The 26,284-nt window shown below is 47.0% G+C and overlaps 1 protein-coding gene across 2 annotated transcripts in view; it reads right to left on the minus strand.

The window, feature by feature from the left end:
- Nucleotides 1–23,767, minus strand: part of CCDC85C (coiled-coil domain containing 85C) — a 110,680-nt gene extending 86,913 nt beyond the window's left edge. For both annotated transcript variants that reach the window (XM_059850301.1, XM_059850300.1), the window contains exon 1: nt 22,626–23,767. In XM_059850301.1, coding sequence (XP_059706284.1) covers nt 22,626–23,337 — 712 coding nt within the window. In that variant the 5' untranslated portion in view covers nt 23,338–23,767. The remainder of the gene's footprint in view (nt 1–22,625) is intronic.
- Between the last annotated feature and the right edge of the window lie 2,517 nt (nt 23,768–26,284).

Here is a 26,284-nt window from a genome sequence, read left to right on the forward strand (position 1 = left end):
TAGTATTTTCTTGACCTAACTGTAATTTGTGAATTTGTGGAAGTTCTCTTCTGAAATGTTGGTTAATCTGATCCAAGAATAACTCAAAAAGTGTCTGTCGCATTCCTGCCATCACAAACACAGAGCAGCACACTCACACGAGTCAAAGCCAGAAGAGAAGCAATGCCTGTCCCCTCTGTCCCCGGCACCCACCCCAGCCGAGGGCAGTCCCCTCCCACAGCACCGGGGAATCCTGGGCTCCCCCCTCCCGCAATCTGATCGAGGGCTGATGCACTCAGCAAAGGAACAAGGGAGGAGACTTCAAGTGACTAACAATGCTCTTCAAAGAGAAAAAATATTTTCCCATGGTTTAAAATTACCGTCTGAACTTCAGTAGAAAAGCGATAGTGGTGCCAGAGGTACCAGATAGCATTATCCCATCCCCTGTCATATGGGAATGTGAACTGCAGCCCCACCACAGGTAATCCACATTCTCAAAATACACTGCTGACCTCCATGCCCAGGTGCCCCATCACATAGGTGGTCTGTTTCTTTACAAGATTGCAACTGGGATTTCTTTGCTTTCATGCCTTCTCTGCTTGAGAGGCCACCACACCCATGAAATGGGGAGAGAGGGGCTGGGGCTTGGGGAAGGGGAGATAGGGGTGGTCAGGTGAAGCCTGCAGAAAGGGTAAGAAGTTTCTATGACAAGATAAACAGTGATCACTTCCAACAGCTTAGACATGGGATACACTTCTCATACGAATGTATTTACACTTAAATGAAACTTCTCTGTGACTAAAGGCAAGGACTAAGCAAAGGTGCCATTTCAGCTGTGCACTGCAAAAGTAAACCACCTCTAAAAGTGAAATGCTAGAGGAAAGAGAGTGATACGCTTTTGATTTATAGGTTACTTTTAAAATTAGTGCTGGGGGAATTCTCCCGGTAGCGCTCGAGAAGGTCTCTGTTTATTTGAGGAGCTCACAGGAGCACAGCACAGCAGAGACTCCTGTTCAGCCCCACAGCCCACATGGAGCCCAATCTACTCTAACAGTATTTATTTACCTTCAAATACAGAAGGAAGGCTATCCAAACAAAAGTTGAGAGTGTCCAGCAGATAATTAAGTACGCTAATGCACAAATCTATTTAGATAAGAGTGAGCATATTGGTACAATCAAAAGGCAGGTCACAGCTTATAATCCATTCTCTGTATAAACAAACTCCACCAGTGCCCCTCACATCAGAATTGTACTCAGGGGTAACACCCTTTCTCTCCTGCAACCCTTACCAGTGCAGGATTTTAGCAGTGCACGGGCTAGGACACTGCATTTGGGCTGCTGAATGCCCATCCCAGCACTGGCTGAACAACTCTGGGTTTTGGCCCACTCCTCACTGTGTCCTCCTGAGTGTTCAAGCCTCTGGAGCCCCAGCCACAGGCCATCCATGGAGCATCCTCACAGAGCTGCCACTGCTGGAAGCAGGCAGGAGGGCACCAACAGGCATCATAGGGTCCAAGCCACTTTTGGCTCAACTGTTCTAATGAAATCACAGCTTACCTATTTTTATTGTTCTCTGTATAACTGCTCTGTTTTCTTGTACATAAATTATTCTTCACTTCCTTCCTGAAAGAGCTATTATTTAACAGCATAGCTGGCATTAACTATTGTATCACATTCCCCAGAGATCCATTAGAGCGATGATAGAGTGCAACACCAACACAAAAACACATGCACAAACACTCCCTGAACTAAACCCTTCTAAAGCAGCCCTTTCAAACAGAAGAGGCAATATAAATAGAAGACATCATAAGCCTAACCAGGACATGGTACAGTGCAGACAGATTGCTTCTTCCACTTTACAAAATTAAAATACATGAGCTATAATTAATTTTTGTTCTGCTTGTTCTGGACATATCTAACCCTGAATGGTCAATGAGGGGCATTGCTTGGATTTCTCCACAGTTATCAAGGGGTCAGACAAAGCTTGCCTTGGATTCTCTCTATCTCTTGAAGCCTGTTTTTACTTAATCATAATTCAAATTATCTGAAGCAGCCCTCTCACCTACTCCAATGGAGAAACATTGGACTTGGGCTTGAAAACTGTCCTTCCTAGTATTTCAAGGTAGAGGTATCTCCTCATCTATGGACATTTCTGTACACAAAAAGTCAACTAAAATAATAATTCCAAGCCCTGGCTGATCTAAAGCAATACACCAGCTATACAACACACTTAAAATGGATGTTTTATTTTATAGACATCCTTTTTAGCTTTCAATCTCATTTCTGCCTGTGTCCCCAAAGCAGCTTTCAGTGGATGATTCCTCCACCCTAAGAAAGTTACCCAACTTCAAATACCTACACGAAACCACTGGTCTCTAATTAGGAATTCAACTGAATTAGTATTACAATGAGCCCCAGAAAGATGCCTATAGGCATGGATTTATCTCACCAAGGCCACACTGTCTGGAGATTAGCAAAGTATTTCCCCATCCCCAGGGTGCCGGAGCCCCCATGGCCGCGGATGGCTGAGGGCTGGCAGCAGAGGATGCAGCACCAGAGGCTCCCAGAAAGGAGCTGCCAGAGGGTGCTGAGGAGCCTGCTGCTCACCAAACCTCCTCCCAGGACACAAATGCTTGCTCACAGGACCAATACAAGCTGCTCTCTCCAGTGTCTTGCTTCTGCTGTCCTTACTGCCAAGGAAGTGAGTGGGAAGAAGACACACCACCGCATTCTAAGACAACAGAGCAAACAAGGAGGTCCCCTTTTCTGAGGTAGAAGGCTTTAGGCTTCTCTTAAGGCTTTCGGAGCAATCCTGCTCTAATCAGCTTCAGCAGAAGCTATGGCATGGGAGGTGTCTACAGCAGCACTAACACTGCTCTGGAGTAAAGCCTGCAAGCAGGAAACAAAAAGAGAGACACAAATCCAAAATTTGCATCTGTCCAGGAAACCTTCACACGTATCACCCACTACGGACAAGCTATGAAGCTGTGGGCTGAGCAACTTCTCTCCACTTCAGCTCCTGCTTCACCTTCTCCAAGCACCTCCAGAACGACACATAAACCTATCGTGAGGGAAGGTGATGCATGAAATACAAGGCTGGTGGAACAATATCCACTTTACACCTGTGGGTAAGATGCCCAAATGGCCTGGGCAGGCCACCTGGCACCAGATATTTAGTTTGTATCATTTGCTATTCACAGATTTTGACTTCACAAAATCGAGTCCAGTCCAACATTTACTTAAAGCAACAGAAACTTCTCTTGATTCACACTTTTTTAAACAGAGAAGACTAGTTAATGCAAAGCTGCCTTGGACAGAAAGAGAAGTCAGGGGCTCCTCTCCAAAACTCTGGAGGCAAAAGTCCAACAGCTAGCCCTGGCTGGGGGATAAAAGAGAAAACAGTGCAAAGCCACAGGGAAGTTCACACAGAAGCCCAACAAAGTGCTCTCCCAGGGACAGGGAGGCTGACCTGGGACCTGCCAAGGTCTCACCTACAGCCAGGCCTTGGCCAGGTCACTTCCCAGTCCTGAAGAGACCATTGGAGAATTTAACATCTCCAAATTCCCCCATAACAAACTAAAAAATTTAACATCACAAAGACAAGATTTTGGTTTCTCCGGAATCTCTGATTTCTGTGGCTTGCCACTGCTTGGGGGTAAGTGTTAGCCCAGTGATACTTTCTCTTACAGCAAATGAGGCTTCTCAGCCCTTTTCAGTCCCAAATACAGAGCCAGGTGTTCCAAAATACAAGTCAAAACACAGGAAAGGCTAAGAGAAAAACTAGAGAAGCAGGAATCCCGAATGGTTTTTGCCTGGAGGCAAGGGGCAAAAGCAGTGAGATGCAGGAACTTTAACAACTTAATTTTGTAAGATTAAAAAGAAATAGGTCGTCCTGTCACTACAGAGATTGGGTGGGATTAGTTTAATACCCATTAGCCCAAATAAAGGTCAAAACCAGCTCCTCTGAACAACAAAGTTTTGAGGATTTGGCTATTAGCAAGCTAGTTTCTTAGATCATATTTGTGTACTTGTCTAGGTGGGTCTGAAGAAAAAGATAGATTCCATCCAAGAGAGTCCAGAACAAGGCAGTTTGCAGTGGCTCTGAGAGGTAGATTTCCAAGCCACAGATTTAAATGTTAGGGCTGCATGGGCTTGTCCGGATTTGCAGAGTGAATGTGCCAAACATTTCAATGCATATATTTGTAACACAGCCCAAGATCTGCACACGATCCAACTGGAGGCTCCCACATTGTGCTTAAAGGATGGCACCAAGCAGCAGGTCTCTGCAGCTTGCCATGAGGCCAAAGCTCCTCAAAGAGCAGTCCCTGGAGGAAATCCAATAACAGAGCATACCACAGCATCATACTTGCTGTGCTGTCTTAGCCCTTGGCCTACGGTGATTCATCTTTGCCTGCAACCTCTGACATTTTCCACCACCATTCATGCAGACACGTTACCAGGATTCAGTCACAGACTAATATATCCACATGGATCAATCACCACAGGCCAAACCCACCTAAGACATTATCCTGGATCACAGGAAAGGGAGCCCAGTCTAAAAGATGATAAAAAACTCAGAATACCATCAGGAACAGCCTCAGATGCAGAAATTGAAATGTGGAAGAGTTTGTTTCCCTCTTAAATACTCTACAAGTCACTTTAAGCTATACCCTGCACCTTTATTTTTGCCTGAAAGGAGCAATCCTTGGTCAATATGAATATTCTTGATCAGCCATAGCAAATGTTAAACTGGGTTTGAAGTCCCCAGCTGTATGACTCTGCCCCCAGTTCCACACTTTCTGTGGCTGCCTCCCTGCCCCAGCATCCCCCAGAGCAGGGCTGATCAGAACCTGCCCCAGAGCCAGGTCCCTCAAACTCGCTCTCAGCAGGGCTGATCAGAACCTGCCCCAGACCCAAACTCTCTCAAACTCGCTCTCAGCAGGGCTGATCAGAACCTGCCCCAGACCCAAACTCTCTCAAACTCGCTCTCAGCAGGGCTGATCAGAACCTGCCCCAGACCCAAACTCTCTCAAACTCGCTCTCAGCAGGGCTGATCAGAACCTGCCCCAGACCCAAACTCCTCTCTCGCTGTCTGCAGCCCCCACAGCTCCCCCGGCCTGAGCGGGCACTCGGGCTGCCTCAGCATCCCCGGCTTCAATGCCTGGAATTAGACTCTGCAGATTAGGCAACGTGCTGAGGCTTATCTCTGGGTCTAATCACTAATAAAGTTGCAACCTGGCGCATTTGCACCGTATTAGGTCTCGCTCAGCAACACGGACTCTAGAGGTCATCAGCCTCCTCCGACCGCCGCCAGGTTTAAGGCGGCGGGTCCGGCGGGTGCGGGTCCGGCTCCCTCGGAGCGGCCACCAGCAGCAGCAATCCAATTAGGGACACAATGGTCCCAGCCCGGAGAGGCTCCCGGGCCCCTCAGCCCTCCCGCCCCGGCGCCCTCCGCACAATGCCGGCTTTTGTCTCAGCCTCGCTATTGTTCGGGATTCTCTCGCATCCCTGGACACGGGATAAAGAGCCGTGCTCGGAGAGATGTTTATGAATGAGGTCTCGGAGCACAGGGGTGCAGCAACACAGGGCTTGACCATGGACACAAAAGGTCATGGTTTCTAAGAGCCGCGTTGAAGAGAAATCATTAAAGATGTAATATGCAATAGCCAGGAATGAAAAGTTGCAGGCAAACAGAAAATAAGAAGTAAAGTTCCAGTCCTTTCAAAGCCAAGGAAAGTTTTGCCACAGACTTCAGTGTCTCACAAAATATCTGTACTAAATAAAATACCTAGCAGACCCCATTGCTTTCGGTCACAGTTTGGAAAAGATTTTGCATCACGTTGATTTCCAAAGCAGGAAAAAATTATTTTGATTTCATGTTTTCTGATTAAAAATGTAGCAGATAATGGCAGTAAACAGTAAAATATGGGCCAAAGAAACTAGGTGAAAAATATCACCTAATAAAAATCTAAATCATCCTTCTAGTGTCAGAGAAAATATTGTGATCTTGAGTTGGTGTAATGAATATGCTACACACTAAATTCACCAAGATGAAAGACCTAGGCCTCTTTAAAACCTGTGAGTTACAAGGGTCTTCAAAATTAACAGCCTATAAGACCAGGTCAGTTCTGCAGTGCAAATCTGTGAGAGTTCGGGCAAATTTGAGCAAATCTCCTCAACCACCTTCAGCATGACGACAGCTCCATGAGTCTTGCTAATAGCCAAAACCCACCTTCCCTCACAGCCAGGCCTACCAGGGACAAAGCCACCCTCAAACCCCATCCCTCACATGGGAAAGTGCCTCTTTGTGAGGCTCTGCTGAGCAGAGGAAGATAGTAATATTGTGAAACCTTTCTGGACTTTAAAGAGTAGAGGCAGACATGTAATTGTATTCAATGAAACATCATATGGTAATGAGCAGCAATGGAATAGCCAAGTATAAATCTCCCATTCAGTAGAGTGTCACATGTATAAATCTATTTACCAAGGACTACTCTGTAGCCCCTACCATAATAAATCTTCAGGAGAATGGCTTGTGCACCACTAACAGAGCAGGAGTTTGGAAAAACAGGCAGGCTATTCTTCATAAGAAGCACTGATAACCATCTAACCAGTTTGTTAAAAAGATTATATTAATTGTGCTCTACTTATTTGGTGTGTTTGTCTGGGTGCTTGGGAGGCTAAAGTAGATTTTTTTTTTTTTAATACAAAAACATCAATACACATAGACTGTAGTACTAAGCTCAAGTACTAAGTCAAGTGGTACAAACCAAAAAAAGGGGTACTAAGAAAAAATCCAAAGTTAATGTCCACTCACTGAAAGAACCACAAAGGCTCTTTTGATTTTAGAAGATGTATCACACTGCAATTCATAGGATGATGGAAAAGATCCTAAACCACGTCCCACAGCACCACATCTACATATCTTTAAAATTCCTGCAGGGATGCTGCCTCCACCACTTTCCTGGGCAGCCTGTTCCAATGCCTGACAACCCTTTTGTGGAAGAAATTTCTCCTAATATCAAACTCAACTCTCCTGGTACAACTTGAGCTAATTTCTTCTTTTCCTATGGCTTGTTATCTGGGAGAAGTGACCAGCCTCCACCTTGTTCCAACCTCCTTTCAGGTAGCTGTAGAGAGCAATAAGGAGCTGAGCCTCCTTTTCCCCAGGCCCCTCAACTACTCCTCATCAGACTAAGTGGTATTCTGGCCTAGTTTCTGCTCAATGTAAATGTTTTATGTAGGTTAATCCCAGATAAATAACTGTTTTCTTGCATTATCTAGATCTTCCACTACACATTATGGGATGTATTAGAAAGATTAAGCACTGCACAGTCAACTAGAGCCTCCCTACAGAATGCTCCTGCCCCCAGCTCTGCAAGGATGCCACATCACACACTGAAATAGCCCATGGATCTGCATGACTTGCCAAAACCTCTTGCTAATCACCTGAGGTTTCTATTTGTAGCCATGTGCAAACAGTTTCAGGAAAGCTTTTGTTCTGTGCTGAAGAGCTAAGGCTAAGCTGCATTCCAGAAGTAGCCAGATAAGGAAAAAGTCACATGCCAATATAGCATTTCATATACCAGAATCAGACAGAAATCACAGTCCAGCCATAAAGAAGAGGCAACTGCTTCAATGGCACTTGACTCAGTGATACACAGGTCTGAAGTGCAGCAAGACACTGAACACAGTATGACCAATGAAAGACATGAACCTCTTTGTCCATGTCTGGAGCAAGTCCAAAAGAGAGATAGAGAAATGATCAGAGGGTTGAAACAGCTCTCTAAGAGGAAAAGCTGAGAAAGTTGGGTTTCTTTAGCCTGGAGAAGAAAAAGCTCCTGGGAGACCTCAGTGTGGCCTTCAGTACTTCACAGGAGGTTATAAGATGGATGGGGACAAAATCTTTATTAGGGTCTTTTTGGATACAACAGGGATAATGGTAATGGTTATAAGCGAAAAGAGGGTAGATTTAGATTAAATCTAAGAAAGGCATTTTTTACAATGAGGGTGGTAAAACACTGGCACAGGTTGCCCAGAGAGGTGATGGATGCTCATCCCTAGAAACACTAAAGGTTAGTTTGGATGGAGCTTTAAGAAACATGATCAGGTTGCTGCCCCTGCTCATTGCAGGGGGGGTGGACTGGATGATCTCTAAAGGTCCCTTCCAACCCAGACTATTTTGTCTTTCTAACAGACCAGAAATACTGCTAATTCTAACAACCAGATCATGAAGATCACCATTTCCACATCTAGAACTCTACAGACTCTTTGCTGGGATCTTCACTGGTCTCCAGTCCATGAAGAAGTAAGATTTGGAAGCAGATTTTCAGGTTAGGGATGTGAAAGCACTGAGTGAAATGTCTGCTTGCATATGCTTATCCTACAGCTAAAGAGGGACTTATCCCTTTAGACCTGTCTTTGCAGCATGTGTCACCAAACACTAAATTCACACCCAAAATATTTACAAAATTTATCTACAATCCCCACAGTGCTCATGTTGCAGAACATCCCACTACATAAATCTGTAGAAATAATGCAGACATTCTGGGATGAACATCTGAGAAAGCTGCTGAGGAAAGATCTGTGTGTGCCCACTGCAGTGTCTGATCCCACCTACTTTGCAAGGAGTTTTTCACAGGCATCACTCTCGCTGCCCTTTGACATCAGCAATTATCTGCTCCCAATCCTCCTGACCTCACATTCCTTACCCACCTGCAACTCCCACGTAAAGATAACAGAAGTTTGCATTCACATTAACTAAGTCTCTTTGTTCTGGGCAAGGAAACAATATTCATAATGCCCAATCTGATTTCATTCCAGTAGAGGATTAATTTCAATCTCTGCTGCTGTAGAACAAAACGGCAAGCACGAAATTATCATCAAATAATTACAATGCTTTATGCTTTACAAAGGACACTCAGAGGTTTGCAAAAAAACCCAACCTTTTTTCTGGAATGAATCTGCAGTAAATTTCTGAGCATGCCTCAGACACATTTAGGAAGCCTACCGAGTCCTGCAGACAAGGCCCAGGACTGAGGGTCAGCAGATGAAAGCTCTGCTGCATGCTCTTTGCATATTTAGGCTAGTCAACATCCAAACTGTAAAAAAGGGGAATAATGCTTCTTCTCAGGCTTATAAATATGCTATGGGGCCAAACTCATTAGCGTTTACAAAGCACTCCCAGATTCCTTGTCTGGAAGGAGTTATACAACCATAAAGTATTATTCATGCTGTTCTAAGGCAGAAAAGTAGGTATTACTGCAAATCCAGCAGTAGCTGTTCATGCACCATTAAGGTTTACTACACTGTCTTTATCTAATCATCAGCACTTCAGAACCCAGATCTGTCATTCGAAACATCCAGATCAGAATTCATCACTGAATAACCAACTGGGTCAACGATGTACAGCACAGGACACACACACACCCCCTTTTCAACCCACATCACACATCTACAACTGAACCATTTGTATTTTCAAAACCTCAACATTATTGGTTTTCCTGCCATATTGCATTATGTCTACTCAGGATTTTAACAAGTTCAAAACTCAGATTCTAGATCTGTTGGCACAGTTTTAAAAAGCTGATACGGGAAGAAGTGCAAAGTTCAGGTCCACACCTCTTCCAGCATTTATCAAGGAAACTGGTTCCTTCAGGCAACTTTTTCTGCCCATTATTATTCTGAGATCTCCTTTGCTTGTAATTCTGAAAATGTATTCATAACTAGTGGTACACTTGCTTTTGACTTGCTGATCAAAATACAATCTTTATAGCTCCAGGCACCATCATCAATGCTGAGCTGCAGGGAGTTCAATCCAGTTCAACAAAATCAGCTGTTAAAAATAACAGCTAGCTCCAAACCACATCTTTGCAGTGATTTACTCCATCCCCTCGTTCAGCTGCTGGCACATCCCTTTGTGGTGGTCTCCAACCCCAACTTGAGCTAGGCAGGCAGCTCTTGCTGTCCACTCCTCACACACTGACATCATCTTCTCCCCCAGTACAGCACAAGGGCTGCATTAGAGATTCATCTGAGCTTGATGAAAGTTCTGTCCCCAACTGTCTTCTTGCTCCCTACCCTCCCACAGCAGCTCCAGGAAGTCAGCATTTCCATGGCTCCCCATGCCAGGACACAACCATGCAGCCCAGCCCTTCCCTCCAGCTCTACAGATGTTGTTTTCAACAGAAGAAACCTGTCCCTTTCTGCATGACAGAGTTTTGGTTTAAATACAGATATGAAATCTCCCCTGTAAAAAAAAAGACCAAATTCAAATATGGCCAACCTTGAACATAACAGAGTCAGGGAGTTTTACTCTTTATACAGCATTCCTTTTACAGGGGCAGTTCCAAGGCTGTCCCAAAAATATTGTCTTTCCTTCACTTTACACTGCCAACTAGAAGAAAAATTTTAAAAGGACAGTCCTGTAATTTTTATCCAAATAAGGCAGAATGAAGCACAGGAGAGCAGATCTTCCATTGAAAACCTTCTCTGTCCAACCTGGCCAAGATGAAAACAAGAAGAAAATAAAAATAGAGGCCTTTCCAACAACTTCATCAGCTGCTGTTTACATGATCCATTCCTCATCTTGCAGGTCTCTGAGCAAACTTGTCTCCAGAGCTGCGGGACCAGAGAACTTGTTTGAACTATGCTGCTGTGGACAGAGGGCATTTACAGCTCTGAGCAATTCTTTCTCAAAAACACAGCCCCATGGCCAAGAAAATCAGCCAGTCACCTCAGCCACTTTAAGAATGAAGCTGGCATCACTCTCAGAATGCTTAATACTCCGAAAATGCTGAGCACCTGTGCTTTCAACAGAAGATGCCCTTCAACATCCCTGGTGGACCCACAAAGACAAACATGCCCTGGATCACTTGCCCCTGTGAGAGCTCTGGACCTGCTGCTACAGAGCCAAAGCAGGACTGTGACCTGCACATGCCACCTCTACCATCACTCCTGCCCTGGGCTCTCACTTCTGTTGGGCAGCAGATGCTACTGAGCTACAAAATGCTCCCTTATTTCTTGGGAAAAAAACAAATAACACAACAACAAAACACACAGAAGTGGATAAAAACACAGCTTTACTTTTAAGCACTGATTAAACCACATTGATGTTTAGAGGGCTGTGTTTTTAAAGAGCAAATTTCCAGAGGAAGTTAATTATGTTCCTAGGGTTAACAAAAGGATTTGCGTGATCCAGTTTCTCTTCCTTACTATGCTGCAAGTGAGGGATGTGACTGAATACAAGACTTCACTTAACCCCACAGGATCTACACCCATCATTTTGAAAATTAGAGAGCATTCATTTGGGATGATCCTTTCTCTTCCCCTCTCTGCTGTTTAGCTTTACATAGAGAAAATAATTAGTGTATAAGGCAAGCAACAAACAGTAATAAAATTAGTCCTTTCAAACTGAGATGTTTTTTAACTTAACTAATTGAAAAGAGAGAAAGCAAAATTGAGTGGCTAGTGGCAAAGTCAGAAAGTGTCACTTTTCTGAGGTTCGTACCCCAGTAATCATCTTTTATACAAAGAACAGTGACTCATCAATCTGGTTTTTCATAAAAATTTTGCACTAAAAAGTCTGAAATAAAAGATGTCCCCTCCCCTTTTTTTTCTTGGTCAACTAGAAGCTGAAGCATGGTCTTTATGAGCTGTGGGAGTGGAAAGTCATTAAGGCTTCAATTCCAAATGAAAATTAAGGCTTTTAACTTCCCATACTACTCATACTGACAACCTTTCATACATAATTGCCTAGGAAGAGTTACTGTGGTCTTGTCACCCTCCTAAGGCGTCAGTGATACGCTGACAAATAGATCCTCCCTCCCAATTCCACCACGCAAATGGAAATAAAAGCCCATGTGGTTAAGAAACTCTGAGTTCACACCCAAGAATGACTTTGATGACTTTTCAGTCAGGACTCATTAGGAGTTACCAAATTACCAGCATCAGAAATAAAGCAATCAAGGGATCAGGTAAGAATTTAACTGGAAAGAGGAAGAGTGCCTTCAGCAATTACAGCAAAGACACCACTGCTTTGCAGTGACATGGGGAGCAACGTGACAAGCAGGACCCTTCTGCTTCACAGCTGTGATTCTTCACCTCAGTCAAAACTGTACTAGGCTGACAGATAAATCTTAAATACACATAGATAGCATGATATTCAACTGGGCAACCTAGATGGGATGAGCTGAAATAACAACAAATGCTGTGTCCACTCTCTGAAAGGTATCAAGGTAACCTGTCACCGTGACAGCAGCAGCAGCATCTTTCTGCATTGACTGTGTTTGTGGAGAGGCAAACCCTGCTTTTTATCTCATTTTGCTCGTCTTCTCATTTGATAGAATTATTATTTCACAACTTTCTGGTTTTTTATGGTGGTGAGAGACTGACCACACTTCATCATCCTGTGGTTCCAAGAAGTATATACAACACAGAGGGAAGCAACCCAACATGTGAAGTGCTTTTATCCCAGTAAAAGTGAAACAGGATTTGAAGCAACTCCAAAACTGGGAATTAGAAATGTGTGGAGTTACTCTAAAGATGTCTCGTTCCTTGCTGGCTCAAAAGTATAACTCAAAACCTATCTGTTATCACTGGTATCATAGCAATGGTCAGAGGCCCCATTTGGGGTAAGGGTCTAATTCTGTTGAGCACCACAATAAACTTGGAGAAGACAAAGGAAATATATTATCCCGGTTGTATAAAAGGAGAACCACAAATCACATAAGTTAGCTAAAAGACTAGACCAGAAAGCCACGTAACAATGAGCCAGCACTCCAAATCGGAGTCCCAGCTCAGTGCTCTAACTTGCAGAACCATCCATCCTTTTGTTATTTTAAAGCTTACATCTAAAACAATAGAGTCTTAACTGATGTCATAAAAAGAGGACTGCATTTTGTCACAAGAGGTCAGGAGACAAGCATGGGAGAGACTTTCAACTTAATTGCTCAGAATCCAGGAAGCAAACAGCTGCACCAAAACTCAAAAAGAACAGCTTTCAGAAGATGGGTGAACACAGTCACACACGTGCAGCTACACCCACATGGCCCGGAGGACAGAGCTGCAGAAACCATTATTGCTCTTGAGGTGGAAACTGCAGCCACTCCAAAAGAGAAGATGATCCCCACAAACAAGGCATATATTATCATGCCTCAAGACATCAAAGAGCAGTAAACACATAGGCTTTAAAAATTTATTCCTATTTTTAAAAGGTGTTAAAAGGATGGAAAAGGAAAACTCTCTAAATGTTGGCAGAACTGAAAGATGGAAAGGCTGCTGCACTGACTGAAATAGTCAGCTGGTTTGTAGCCTCAAAAATAAGCATCACAGAGAAATGAATGAATAACTGAAATAAAACAAGCAAGTGCAGAGGTATTTGTAACAGCAAAGGACAGTTGTATCAGCAGTTTGACCAGGAGTGAATGATTGACTCACTCCCATGCTGGGTTTCAGCTGCAATCAGGAAAATGAGCAAGGGAACATTTTATCAGTTTTTCACAATGTGCCATCCCTCTGCAATGCATGAACCACTGGTGAAGATCATATAACCTGTAACTATGTATCACATTCAACAGCAAACAAGCTTTTAACTCAGTGGAAAGGGATTAAAAGCTCCGTAGATCCAAAGCACAGATCAAAGTTATATTCAGCTGCTGGGAAATAGATAAATATGAGACTGCAAATCCCAGTAAGGGAGATAAGAAAAGGAAACCAAAAGAATACTGTGCATCACAATAGCCCTTTAAGATTGTACATTAAAATAAGATTTTCTTAACACCTTTGTTATGAGCTGGAAAAGATTCAGCATCAACCAAAATTAGTTATTTTTAATTACTGATACTCTGTTAGCATCTGATGATGTTACTCTGGCATAAAACAGTAGACTTTTATGTAGAGTGTCCTGGAACCTATTCTATATAGATCCTACTAAAAAGAAAAATGCAGGGGGGAAACAGTGAAAACATCAACATGAAAATAGCAAATTCCTGCATGTATATAACCAGCAGTAGTCCTCTGGCAACACAGAAGTCAAGCAGAACATTGCCTAAACAGGACAGATTATTTGCCTTGTTGGAGATTAAAGACACTCTGGACTTCCTTTGAAAAAAAAAAAAAAAAAAACAAAGCATGTGTAAAGAGTCCAAATCTCAATTTCATTCAAGTCCAACAGTGTCCCACAGTAACTTCACTGGCCACTGAGATGTACCACAGAACTGAACAGTCCATGGCCTCATAAAAAGTCACAGCCAGGAGCAGAGTGTCACAGAAGTGGCATTTAAAGGACAAGGCATTATCAATAAGTGTCATAGAGTGAGAGAAATATACCTTAGCAAGTGAAAAACTGCAGATGAAAGATAGATGCCAGTCCTCCAGAGACTGCTTAGCACTTAATCAAAAGTCAGAAACCAGGAATCTTGCATTTGTGATGCACAGCGACCTGTCTTCAGATGATCCAGAGATGATGGAAGATGTGGGGAAGAACAAACAAAATCTAGTCAGTCCCACTAGATCAGAGACTGACAGCAAGCCTCTTCCTGCTATTTCCATAGAAATATTACACTTTGGGGACTGGATATGCTGCCTTTTCTCTTCTTTTCTAAAACAATGGTTTGGTTTTGCTGCTCTGCTTTGAGTAGCCCTTGTCTGCTCCTTTCCTCTTCATGTATCTTCTACAGCACAAGGACAGAGAGGCAGCTGCTCTGCAGCCTTCTCTGCACCACACCGGGGGCTCTCATTCTCCTGGGAATGCAGGGACAGGTCAGACACAGCCATCAAACCCCCAGGCATAGGCACCCCTAGAGATGGTTTGATCTTACTGTCCTGGATATGGTTGGAAAGGGCAGCTAAGTATCTCCTCCTGTTTCCCAGCCTGGGCCCTGCTCCATCCATTTGCTCCACACACTTCATCTCTCACCTCACACGGGCATTCCAACGCAGCTGACCTTCCTGTACAAGAATGAAACCCCAGCAGCAGAGGAGTTTGGGCTGAAACGGGAGGAAAGGCAGCAGCATGCAGTCCTGAGTGTCACTGCACAGAGCTCGGGGATGGAGCAAAGTCTGAAGGGCTTTTCAGAGCACTCCAGCTTTGATTGAACTAATTCTGCCAGCGAGCCGGCGTTGACACAACCGCAGCAGACAGCTAGCGTGTCACCCTGCGACTGCAGCGTGCAGCTGGCCACAGCCCTGCTGCCACAAGCCCGACACTCACCCACGGTGCTCCTCTGCTGCAGACAGCCCTCCCACCACAGCCACCCCAGGCAAACAGGAGACATCCCGTCCCACAAGCCTGTAGGAGAGCCCGAGCAGACAATGAGATAACTCACATCAGATTTAGGATCGCTTCAATCTCACGGCAAGATCCGTGAAGTCTCAAAGCCAGTCAAAACTAACCCGTAATCTACTTCACAAGGACCTTCACAAGGTCCTTTACAGAAGAGGCTCTGAGCAAGGTGAATGCTTGGCACCACCACCTTGGAGACATAAGTCAGAACAAGCAATGAGTTCCTGAGAGAAGCAAAAGAGCAAGGCAAGAAACAATTTAAGGGAAGGAAGACTATATACACCTGTATGTACAGGGGCTAAAGTAACCTGGCATAAATGGTCTTGACCCAGACATGAGTCACTAGAAAAGTGTTCAAAATAACCTGCCCAGCAGCCTTCAATTGCCATGGTGATTAATGTTTCCTAATGCCTAAGAGCAGCTGAGTCCTGAACCCCATGCACCTTGTTCACTAACAAAAGCTTTCATTATACTGGAAAAAAAAAAAATAAAAATCACGACCAAATTGTGGCCATTTAAAGCCCTCCTCAGATCAAGGGCCGATTTACACATCCTGGTTTCAATGGGGAGTACTGTGCTCACATCACTGCTAATTCAGAAGATGGAGCTGGCTTGCTTTTTGCTTCACAATTCAGTAGGCAAGGGGAAGATAGATTCTCTGAGACAGTGTTACTTTTTCTGCCAGGAGTTATCTATTTGCAGAAGTGGGTCAACTTTCTCTTGGTGGACATGTTGGTGTGCGAGTGCCTAGCAGCGCTGCCTGCGCCGCTCTGCCCGCGCCGCGCGCACAGGAACCTCTGCACATAACTATTTATGGCAGCCAAGTGTTTCATGAATTGCAGCAAGTTAACCACAAGGGGATGATGACATTTGGCGACAGGGCAGGATGAATTCTGGCTGGCAGACAAAAAGTCAGGTTAAAAATACAGAATGCAGAAGCAAACCCAGCCAGTTGCAGCTAATTCGCAGGAAAACTGGATGCGCAGCCTCCAAACCTTCCCTGTTCCAGTGCTGTGTGTTTTGCAGTGGGATGCATTAAGGCCTGTCTGTGAGTGTGGAAAGAACATCAGCCTTCTGGGTTCAAGCGTTTTAGCTGAATTTTAAATGGGCTTAGATGTTTCCCATTAGCCACACTCCACACCTGATGTATACCAGATGTTTTTGCCAGTTTAAGCACCTCACCCCATCTCACCTACCAGCAGCTGTTGTCCATTTTCCTGTTCCCAGAGCATCTCCAAAGGGCAGGCCCAGCACAGAAGGATGCTGCAAGGGCAGTCTAGAGGGACAATGTCAGCAGACCCTGCCATGGAAATGTCTGTGTGAGATGCAAGCAAGGCCACAGCCATGCTGTGGGGCAGATAAAAAGCCCACTGACTCCCAAGGCAGGCCCCCAGCATCCCCAAGGTTGCATGGACGCAGGCACCCTTGTCCCCACAAAGTATTAACCCTTCAGCTTTCAGATGCAATGCTTCTGTCAGTGTTGGTATTCATGCCTCTCCTCTCCACACATACATCAGGTGTAACACCTGCCAGGGCTGCATTTTGGGTTCCCATGCCTGCCACTTCATTAGATCACCATTTAATTCGATCCTCAGCTTTATTTGATGAAATGTCTCCAGAGGACCAAATCATTTACATGTAACCAACACAGTCTACTTCCCTTTTTCTGACTGCTTTCAATGAGAGTAAGTGGATAATCCCATCAAAGGCCCATCGAAAATTGTCTTTTAATCAATACAAGTTTTTTCCTTCAACAGGACAGCTGAGAATAAGATATCTCTATATAATACGCAAGAGGAAAACAAAATTAGAACACATTACCATGGAGAATATATTTCCAGATATGGCCCAATTTCAATTTAAGCATCCTGAGCCTTGTTTTCAGGGACACCAGCAACCCTGAAGTTTGGGAGCCAAGCAGGCTGGCACACAGGCACTGCCCCAGCAAGAAGGCAGGAGTGGACAATGGCAAAGATGCCTCAAATGAAGCACTCCATAGAAGTCCTTTGAATGAGTGGCCAATGAAACTGGCTACAAGAAACTCAAGCTGTACCCTTCATATCTGAGATCTCAGCATTGATGAGCCAATGAACAGAACACATTGAACTTTCAGCAGAGTTCAAGTGCTTCTCCAGAGGTCTTACATCTATCTAGTGTACCCCCCCAGAGCTGATTTCCTGTCTTAATCACAAGGAGTCTGTATGTAACAGCCTACAGTACCAAAAATACCAGCACGTTAAAAACAGCAGTATTAAAAAAAACAACATTAAAGCCATTTTCATAGGATGAAAAGTGCTCTTGATATAAGAAAGAAAATAATTGGTCAAGTAACCAAACCTGTGCTTAAGCTTGGCAGGAGCCACTGAACTCTGAGAGGTCTCCAGCACAGAGAACAGGACTTTCTGACCTGGCCTACCCACACAGTGAGGGACTGTAAGGGCTGATATCTGAATGCTGCTGAGAAAGGCAATTTCCTCTCTTTCACCAGAGCTAGGACAGGAGCACTGCAAACATGGATAATGGTCACCACAAGACCTGGAACAGGGCTGATCTCATCTGGTTTTAGACGGCTGCATATGAATGAGCTGGCCAGGCATCAGCAGAGGGAAAGAGCACAACCAGCATACAATTCTGCTCTCTTTGATGCAGACATAGTTCACATCAATCATCACACCAAAGTGCCTCTCTCCACGTGGCTGATAAAGGATGTCCAAGGGAATGGAGATGTTAAAGCCTGCATAGGAGATATCTCAAATTAAATGAGATGAACCTCATCTTTCGCTTCTGCCCCTGCATATTCTCGTCTCAAAGGCCTCATTAACATGCCATCGTAAATAATAAATATATTGATTATTAATACACTAATAAAACAAAGTCTTTTGCCCTTAAGGGTGTGCGAAGAAGGGTAGCTGCATTACCAATCAATACCAACCCACAGAGAACAGCCATTTCTCTCTGCCACCATTTTAACTGCAATATATTGTACCCTCCAGGTAAACATGTGGACATCTACAAGTGGGAATCAATACAACTTGAGATCTTCCCACCCCCTCACCCAGAGAGAGCATTCTTCTTCCACTGGAGAAGACAGCAACAAGAGGCCATAGATTAATATCTCTGCTACTACAGGCTCTCTGCTGTACCCACAGCTTCTTCCTGGGCCTCCCTGATCACCTTTTAATTGTTGATGTTTTCAATAATTTACAAAAACAAAACATCAAAATTAACACTTCACCCAACTAGAATAAAGTCAGAGACACTGGAAACCGCCCAGTCCATTTTGGGAACCTAGAGCAAACAGTTTCAGTGGAAGGTGAAATTCTAATGACAACTTCACTTGACGGGTGTGAAATAAAACTAAAGCCCAAATGCTTTGCCTGTATGCACAGGATTTTTTCCCGGGCACATAGCTAGTTGAGCCTGTATGCCTCCAGGCTGGAAGATGGATGAACAGTTGCTCCAGTGAAATCTAGATAAGGCAAAAACCGGTGGAAGCCCTTGCCCTGGCCTCAGGGAACTCTGAGTCACTCCTCCCAATGTTCCCACATACCTCACAGTCCAGGAATATATCCTGTGGGAATAAACCTGAGGGGTTTTTCTTCCCCCAGGTCATGTTAATGTCAATATGACAAAATGTTCCTGACTTTTATTTTTTTTTTAATTCTCTTTTTCAAACCTAATTCCATCAGGAGCCAAGCAGCTGCTTCAACAGAGCTGTCTAAAGCTGGATGGGCAGAAAGACTGAGTGTGCACACAGAGATCCACACCATGCATAAAAGGAAAGCCAAAGCACTCACAAGCACATACAGTGACTGTGCTTCAATTTCTGCCCTAGATCTGGGTAAGTTTAGAACTGTGACATATCCTTACAGAGGCGACTGGCCAGTTTCCATCGCACAGTTTGGGGGTGCCCCTGTCCCACAGCCCAGGTCCATGTGCACACAGACTGACCATACCTCTCACTTTCACCACAAGCAGGATTACATGTCTTCTAATATTAGCCATTCTCACACTACAATTATTATCTTTCATGAGCAAATAATTAATTATCAGCTTCTGAAAGACAACTTGCAGAAGTTAATAGACCTCAGAAAAGTGAAGCAAAGGTGGACCACCAGTTGGGCTGGGGGTGTTTTTTACACTTACACCATTTATTCTGAATTCACCTTACAAATCTAGAGTTCATCACCTCACACTGGGGTGGGTCACTGGGGCCAATAAATCAAGCCCTGGTTCAACAACTCACTTCCAAGGATCGCTGAACAGAAAATGAGAAACATTTAGCCCACCTTTGCTCACTAAGATTCTACTAAAAAATCTACCTTCCTGCAAGTGTTTTAACAGCTACCATACTCCTGACTCCTTTAGAAAGGAGTTTTTCCTTTAGAAAAGCACTTAACAAGTGAAGCTCAATGGATACCATTAGCAGAGGCAGTAGAGTTCTGCATTTTCCAGCTCCCAATTTCAGGACTTTCCAGCTTTTCCATAAGCAAAAAAAGTCTAACAAGCAGCTTAGAAGTAGCAACCTTGCTCCCACCAGTTGTCCAAAGCTTCTGCTGAGCTCTTACTACAGATGCTAAATTCTGCACTGCATCCCTTCTAGCCACCTGCTCTCCCTAAGAAAGAACACAGGGCTGTTCATTTCAGTATCAGCTGAGCTGGCCGGGCAGCCCCTGTTTCACTCTCTGGTTAGTTCTCCAGTGCTTTAAAGACATGAGACAACAGCAAACCAGACTCAAGCTTACAAACAAAGAATGAAAGGCCACGCACTCTCTTTCCTCTGCCTTCCTTCTGTTTTATTCCTGAGGAAAATAAAACTCACCAAGAGGACAGCACAAAAAGGCTGAGACCTCGGCTGCACACAGGAAGGCAGGGACAGGAGCAGGGACAGGAGCAGGAGACACGGCAGGCTGCTCCCTGCGGGGCTGCTCCGTGACAGCTCCACCGCCCACCTGACTCACTGGAGTGGTTTTTCATGTTCACCTGCTCCTGCCCTGCTCCTCTACAGCGGCACAGGCTTAACAGAATTGCTGCTCGGTCCCAGGCAAACACCCCTCCCAGACTTCTTGCTGTCAGTCAAAAAGGGGGCCTGATAAGCCCTGCATTTGCATATGTATTGAGAGGCATTTCCAAAGGCACAGTCAGGGAAATGGCCTTGCTGAATACCGATGCTATCTGAGAATGACAACTATTCAAGTCATTTTACAGCTTCACTACCTAAGTGGAGAGATCAGCCTTGTCTACATCTTTACAAGGATTATTAGCTTTAAAAGTGCTGATCACCTCCGTTGCACCCTCAGAAATGAAGCCGCACTGGTTCACAGGAAAGAGCTTCAATTCTTCCCACAGAGACCACCTTCCACAGGCACCCCAGAACCAGGAGTCACCAAAACCTAAAAGTCGCGTCTGAAATGCTCGAGCCCATACCCATGCTTCCCACAGAGGAAATGCGAAGGGGTGTGCAGAGGCAGGCACGGAAGCACTCTGCGCAGATGGCCACCCACCCTTTCCCACCCTTACCCTACGGCAGGACTCGGCTCTCAGTCCCCTCCAAAGATGCTGCTGGGCACAGTCCCACACACAGCGCAATAAGGACCGGGCTCTGAAAGCAGAGGCTTCCCTCTTTGTGCTGACAGGGGCGACTTTGAATCCCAGGTGAAGCATCCCACTGTGCTGTCACCCCGGATTGAAGGGACAGCTCTAAGGCATGGTTATGTTTTGTGTACTCAAAAGCCCTGAATTAACAGATGAATTCAACTGGCTCTGTCCCGTTCAGCTACCAACACCTAAAAGGACATGGTCTAAGGTTCACAAACCAGAACTGTGAAGCCCTTCTGTTCCATAACAGTAACAGCACATTCAATACCTGTCATGTGCTCTTCAAGCCTCTGTGGAGAGCCATGCTTTATGAAAATAAGTCACGTCAAGAGCAGAAGCTATCTGCAGATTTACAAAGCAGATACTTCTGATTTACACAGCTCTGCGAGAGAGAGATTAAAAAATTCCACACCAAACATTTAAAGATGTTTGCTGTACCATGCACCATCTGGTGACTGGATCACCCTTGAAACCAACAATCCCTCACTACTGGGCAAGGGGGCCAGAACATCTCCAGCTGTGAGTTGACACACACTGAGGAAACAGGACTACAAACAGCACATTCATGGATGAACACTTGTGAAACGAGTACATCAGTCCTCCATGCCCTCAGGTCTCTTGGGACATAAAGACTTGCCACAAATCACCAAAAAGAAAAGAACACCAAAAGCTCTGGGAGCTGAAAGCATGTTTATCTGGTAAGCACATCCACTGCTGACATCAATCAGAGCCAACCTCTGGGGCTCCATCCCCCTCTGTGTGCTTAGAGGTGGGAAAAGGACACCTCACAAAGAAAATAGCCTTCTCTAGTGGGAAGAGAGGATTAGGAACATTGAAAGTAGTCTTATATATAAGAAGTTTTTAGATTGCTGCCTGATCTGATTCCTACTGAATCCCCTTGACCACACATTCTAAAAGTCATGTATTTGGTCTTGCTGGTTTTAAAAGATTTTTTTTTAAATCTCCATTTTAAAGATATTTCAATGTTTTGTTAATGCCTGATCACTATTAGACAACAACAGGAGAAATTCTGCTTGGATATGAACTGCCAGAGGAGGCTTGGCACGATTTCGTTGTGGAGCTTGTTTCTAACTTCAATGACTAGCCTGAACAAAATCGTGAGTACAGCGTCCCTTCGAGTGCAATCCCTTCTCTACAAACAAAACTCCTCTTTCTGAAGTGGAGACAGGGGAAAGCCGGGCTGCCCCTCTCCAAAACTGCTGAGCACTCCACAGCCAGCCTGCCCTGAGAGCCTGTGGAGCTAACAGGTGATGCTCTATGGGACAAACCTGAACTTTCATCAGCTGCTTCCAAAATCTCATCCCATCTTTATCAATCTTATCAAACTAGGACACAAACAAGCCAAACATAAACCAAAATATTTAAAGGGTGAGAGATGGAGGAGGAAGAGTGGGAACACAATCAGTGTTTATTTAACCCTGAAAACTCAGGCTGATTTTTGTCAAAATAGAAACCCAAAACAAACAAACAAAACCAAACACCAACCCTGCTGGAGATAAAAGAGGCTCCAACCCTCAGCCCAGGACATCGATAACACAGTTAACGCACCGATAACACACACCCCGCATACAGGTGCCCCTCCCCGGCTCCCGGGGCCGCTCTGCCAAAGAGGTCACAAGGATACACAGGGCTGGGAATGGCCAGGACCCCCCTCCCCGGAGTCCCTCACCCCACCGCCACGGGGACCGGGGGTGGCGGCGCGGGGCCAGCGGGGCGGGGCGGGGCAGGGAGGGCAGGGGCTCACCATTGAGGCCATTGGGGATGCTCCGGTGGTGAAGGGGCGCGGACAGGTCATCCATAGACCTCCGCATGGCCCCGGCCTTGCTGTCGCCGGCCTTGTGGTGGTGAAGGTGGTGGTGATGGTGGTCGGGGCTGCCCGCGCTGCCCGTGCTGGAGGTGCTGCTCCCGTCCCCCACGTCCCTGGTGGCCGAGCCGCCGTTGAGGTTGGTCAGGCTGGCCTGACTGTCGATGGAGCTCCGCGAGCCGGCCCCGCTCCGCTCCTCGTCCAGCATCAGCACCATCTCCTTCAGCTCCACGTTCTCCCGCAGGAGGGTCTCCTGCCTCGCCTCCAGGTCCTTCAGCTTCTGCTGGTACATGCCCACCTCCTTCCACATCACGCTGGCCGTGTGCCTCCCGAAGCGCTGCCATTCCCTTGACAGCTTCTTGCCTTTTTGCCGGTCGTCGTCCAAGAAGCAGCAGAGCTCCCGCAGCTCCTGGTTGTCGTCCTGCAACTTCTGGTTCACCTCCTTCAGCCCGCGGATCTCGTGCAGGTGGAGCTGCAGCCGCCGGTTCACGTCTTTCATTAAGTTGCCGTGTTCCACCATTAAGTTCATCTTTTCATTCTCCACTTTTCTCAGTCTTTTCACCAGCTCTTCCTTGCTCCATCTCAGCATCTCCTCTTCCGAAATTTTGCTCAGGTCTTCTTTAGACCCTTCCATGGAATTTTTTGCCATCATCTGTGCCTAGGCTGCGTTTGCTCTCACAGGATAACAAATGGTTCGGGTTATTCGGATGATTTTGTTCGCCTGATTTCCTACAACTAAAAATCACTGCAGCATCTCGGGGAAGAAATATTATAGTTCTCCGTTGAGCGTTGGACAAGGAAGAAGAGCAGCGCCGGACTGGAAATTCTGCTCCCCCATAGACCCCATAATAATAATAATAAAAAGAAAACACAAACCAAAGAGGGAGGGAGGGAATTAAATAAAAAAAGGCGCCCCCCCTGCCCCGGAGGCTGGGGGCGACAGGGAGCCGGGAGTCAAGCGCTGCACTCTCCGAGCGAAGCCTCCGCAGGGATCGGCCAACTTACCCCGGGCAAAACAACTACGCGGCGGCCGCCCCCCCGTTCCCGGGCGCTCCGTCCACTTGTCCTCCCGCCCGCCCGCCGCCCGCCGCTGCCCGCCGGGGGACCGCGCACCGCTGCCGCCGCCGCTGCCGCGCTCCGCCGGTGAGCGTCGGCAGCCCCGGGGCGACGTGGGGCCGAGCCCGGCGCGGTGGCGGCCGAAGCCGGTGCGGCGCTGCCGAGGAGCGGTGGGGGAGCCGGTGCCTTCCCGGAATGGCTCAGCCCTCGGGAGGGAGGGAGCGAGCGAGCGAGGGAGGAGGGGGCGGCAGCGCCGCGGCTTGGTCCCACCTCCTGCCGGGCAGGGCGGCGCGGCCCTGCCCCAGCGAGCCGAGCGGCGGGGAGGGAGAGTCGGCTGCTGGCGGCGGAGCCGAGCCGAGCCGAGCCGAGCCGTGCCGAGCCGAGCCGCGCTGAGCCGCCCCTTGGCTGCCGGGCTGGGCGCTGGCTGGGCCCGGTGCGCCGCGCCCGCCGCCGGCTCGGGTTACGGAGCCGCGGCCGCCGCAGCCAATGCGGGGCCGCCTGGCGCCTTCGAACGGCAGGTACAAAGGGACGGGGCCGCTCCCTCCCTCCGCCCGCCCTCCGCCCGCCCCGCCGTGCCCTGCCGTGCCCTGCCCGCCGCGGCCGTGCTGGCTCACCGCTGCCCCCCCGGGGCTTCCACCCCGCTTTTTGCCCCCCCCCCCTTTTTTTTTTTTTTTTCAGATGGGTTTCCTCGTTTTTTCTCAAAGAAAAGGTACCGGAGAGAGCACCATCCCGGGAAAGGGTGGGGTTGGACAGGCAGGAAAACGCGCCTGCCGGGCGGCCCGGGGAAGCGGCGCCGAAATGGCCCCGGTCCCGCTCTGCTCAGGCGCGGGGAGGGACCCGGAGCCACGGGCGGCCGCCTTGGGCCGCGAGCGGAGCGGGATCTCCCGGAGCATCTCCGCTGCTGCCGCCCCCGCCAAGGGCTTTGTCACCCGCGCCTCTCTGCCCTGCTCCCTCTGGGGTGGCCGCCTTTGTCCGCGGGTCCCTCCTGCCTCGGCAGGTTGAAAGAGCTGGCTTCAGCGTCCCTGCCACCTCTCTGCTCCTGGGAACGGCATATTCCTCTATACCTCAGCGGTGCGGGAGAAAACGGCCCTGAAGTCGCAGACAACGCTTATTCTTCGGTAAAATCGTCACAGGTTCTCGTCCTTACTGTCAGAAGGCTGGGGTTCCAACCTCAATTTCTGCACACATTGGACAGAACCAAGTAAAGGGCATGGAAAGTTCATAAAGTGAATTTCCTAGGCAACATGTGGGCAGATTTCCTATATCTTTGCATCACATCCCCTCAGTTTCAGTCTAATGCACTTTTCCTTGGGCTATGATATCTCTCTGTGGGCTGCCTTTTGGCCAGTCTCACACTGTTAAAACGAAAGGTACACCAGGACGCAGCATAAGTATCCTTAAAAAGCCCCAGGGAATTGCCAGCTTTGTGTTCCTTAGGAACCTGAGTAAATGGTTTGACTCCAGGGTTAATCCAGTGCAACATCAGGTTTCTGACCACACTGGAAAGCTGGTCAAGACACCCTCTAGCTATAAAGGGACATCAAATCCCATGCCAGAGCGTGGGATGCAGAGCATATGGCCTGTGCATGGAGGGAACATCGGAACTGAAAGGGGTGGAGGATTGCAACTTCTGCCTTTTGATGTTATCTTTCTCAGTCTCAGTAAACCTACAGTTTCTTCCTGTTCTGCTGCACAAGAAGAATGGTGCTGGGTTTCTGAGCCCAGATATACCTTTGGCAAACTAGACAACTGCCTGTTCCCTACTAAAGCGAAACAGCAGACCCTCCCTGTTTCTGGAGGAGGCCTCCCTGGGCACTCTTGTCCCTGTTCTCCTAAGGAAGCTTTCTATCCCATTATCAAAAGGGTAAGAAGAGCTTAGAACAGAGCACGGACACTGGTTCACTTCATGTGAGATTTGCAGGTGTATTCTTGGTAGCACACAGCACAGACCTGAAGATGTGAAAAGGACAGTTGTCCCCTAGCACAAACCCAACCAGTTCCCTAGAGAGGAGGGAATCCCATTGTACAGCCAGTGGTGAGGCCTGTTTGCTCCTTTCCAGGGGGCAAACCACCCCCCACCCCGAGCAGGTAAAACAGGCACCACCCAGAGCTGGGTTCCACCTTGGTGACAGCTCTCCAGAAGGTGCAGTCCTGGCTGTGACTGGCTTTCCTAAGGCTGCCACCTCAGTTAGCCCTTAGGACATGGAAACAGCAGGTGTCTGTGCTGAGAGGTCACTGCCCCTGGGGTCTGGGGCAGACAGGCCATGGCCAGCATGGCATGGCATCACACTGTGTCCCACCTCTGCTTCTCACCACCCCAAGCCACAGCTCATGGCTGCATTGTGTCCAGAAGGCACCCCGGCATTTTTTGAGCCTAGCCTTTTATTTACAAGGTTTTGGTTATATCCTTCCCCACAGGAAGAGGAAAGTGCTTCTTCCAGACCCTCCCAAGTGCTGATCTGACTAGCAGGTCCCTGGCCAGTGGCCGGGGGAAGGAGGAGCACAGCAGGGGGATGTTGCAGAGCAATTGTTCATCATTGACC

This window comes from Haemorhous mexicanus, chromosome 6 (genome assembly GCF_027477595.1).
Source record: "Haemorhous mexicanus isolate bHaeMex1 chromosome 6, bHaeMex1.pri, whole genome shotgun sequence".
Taxonomy (NCBI): Eukaryota; Metazoa; Chordata; class Aves; order Passeriformes; family Fringillidae; genus Haemorhous; species Haemorhous mexicanus.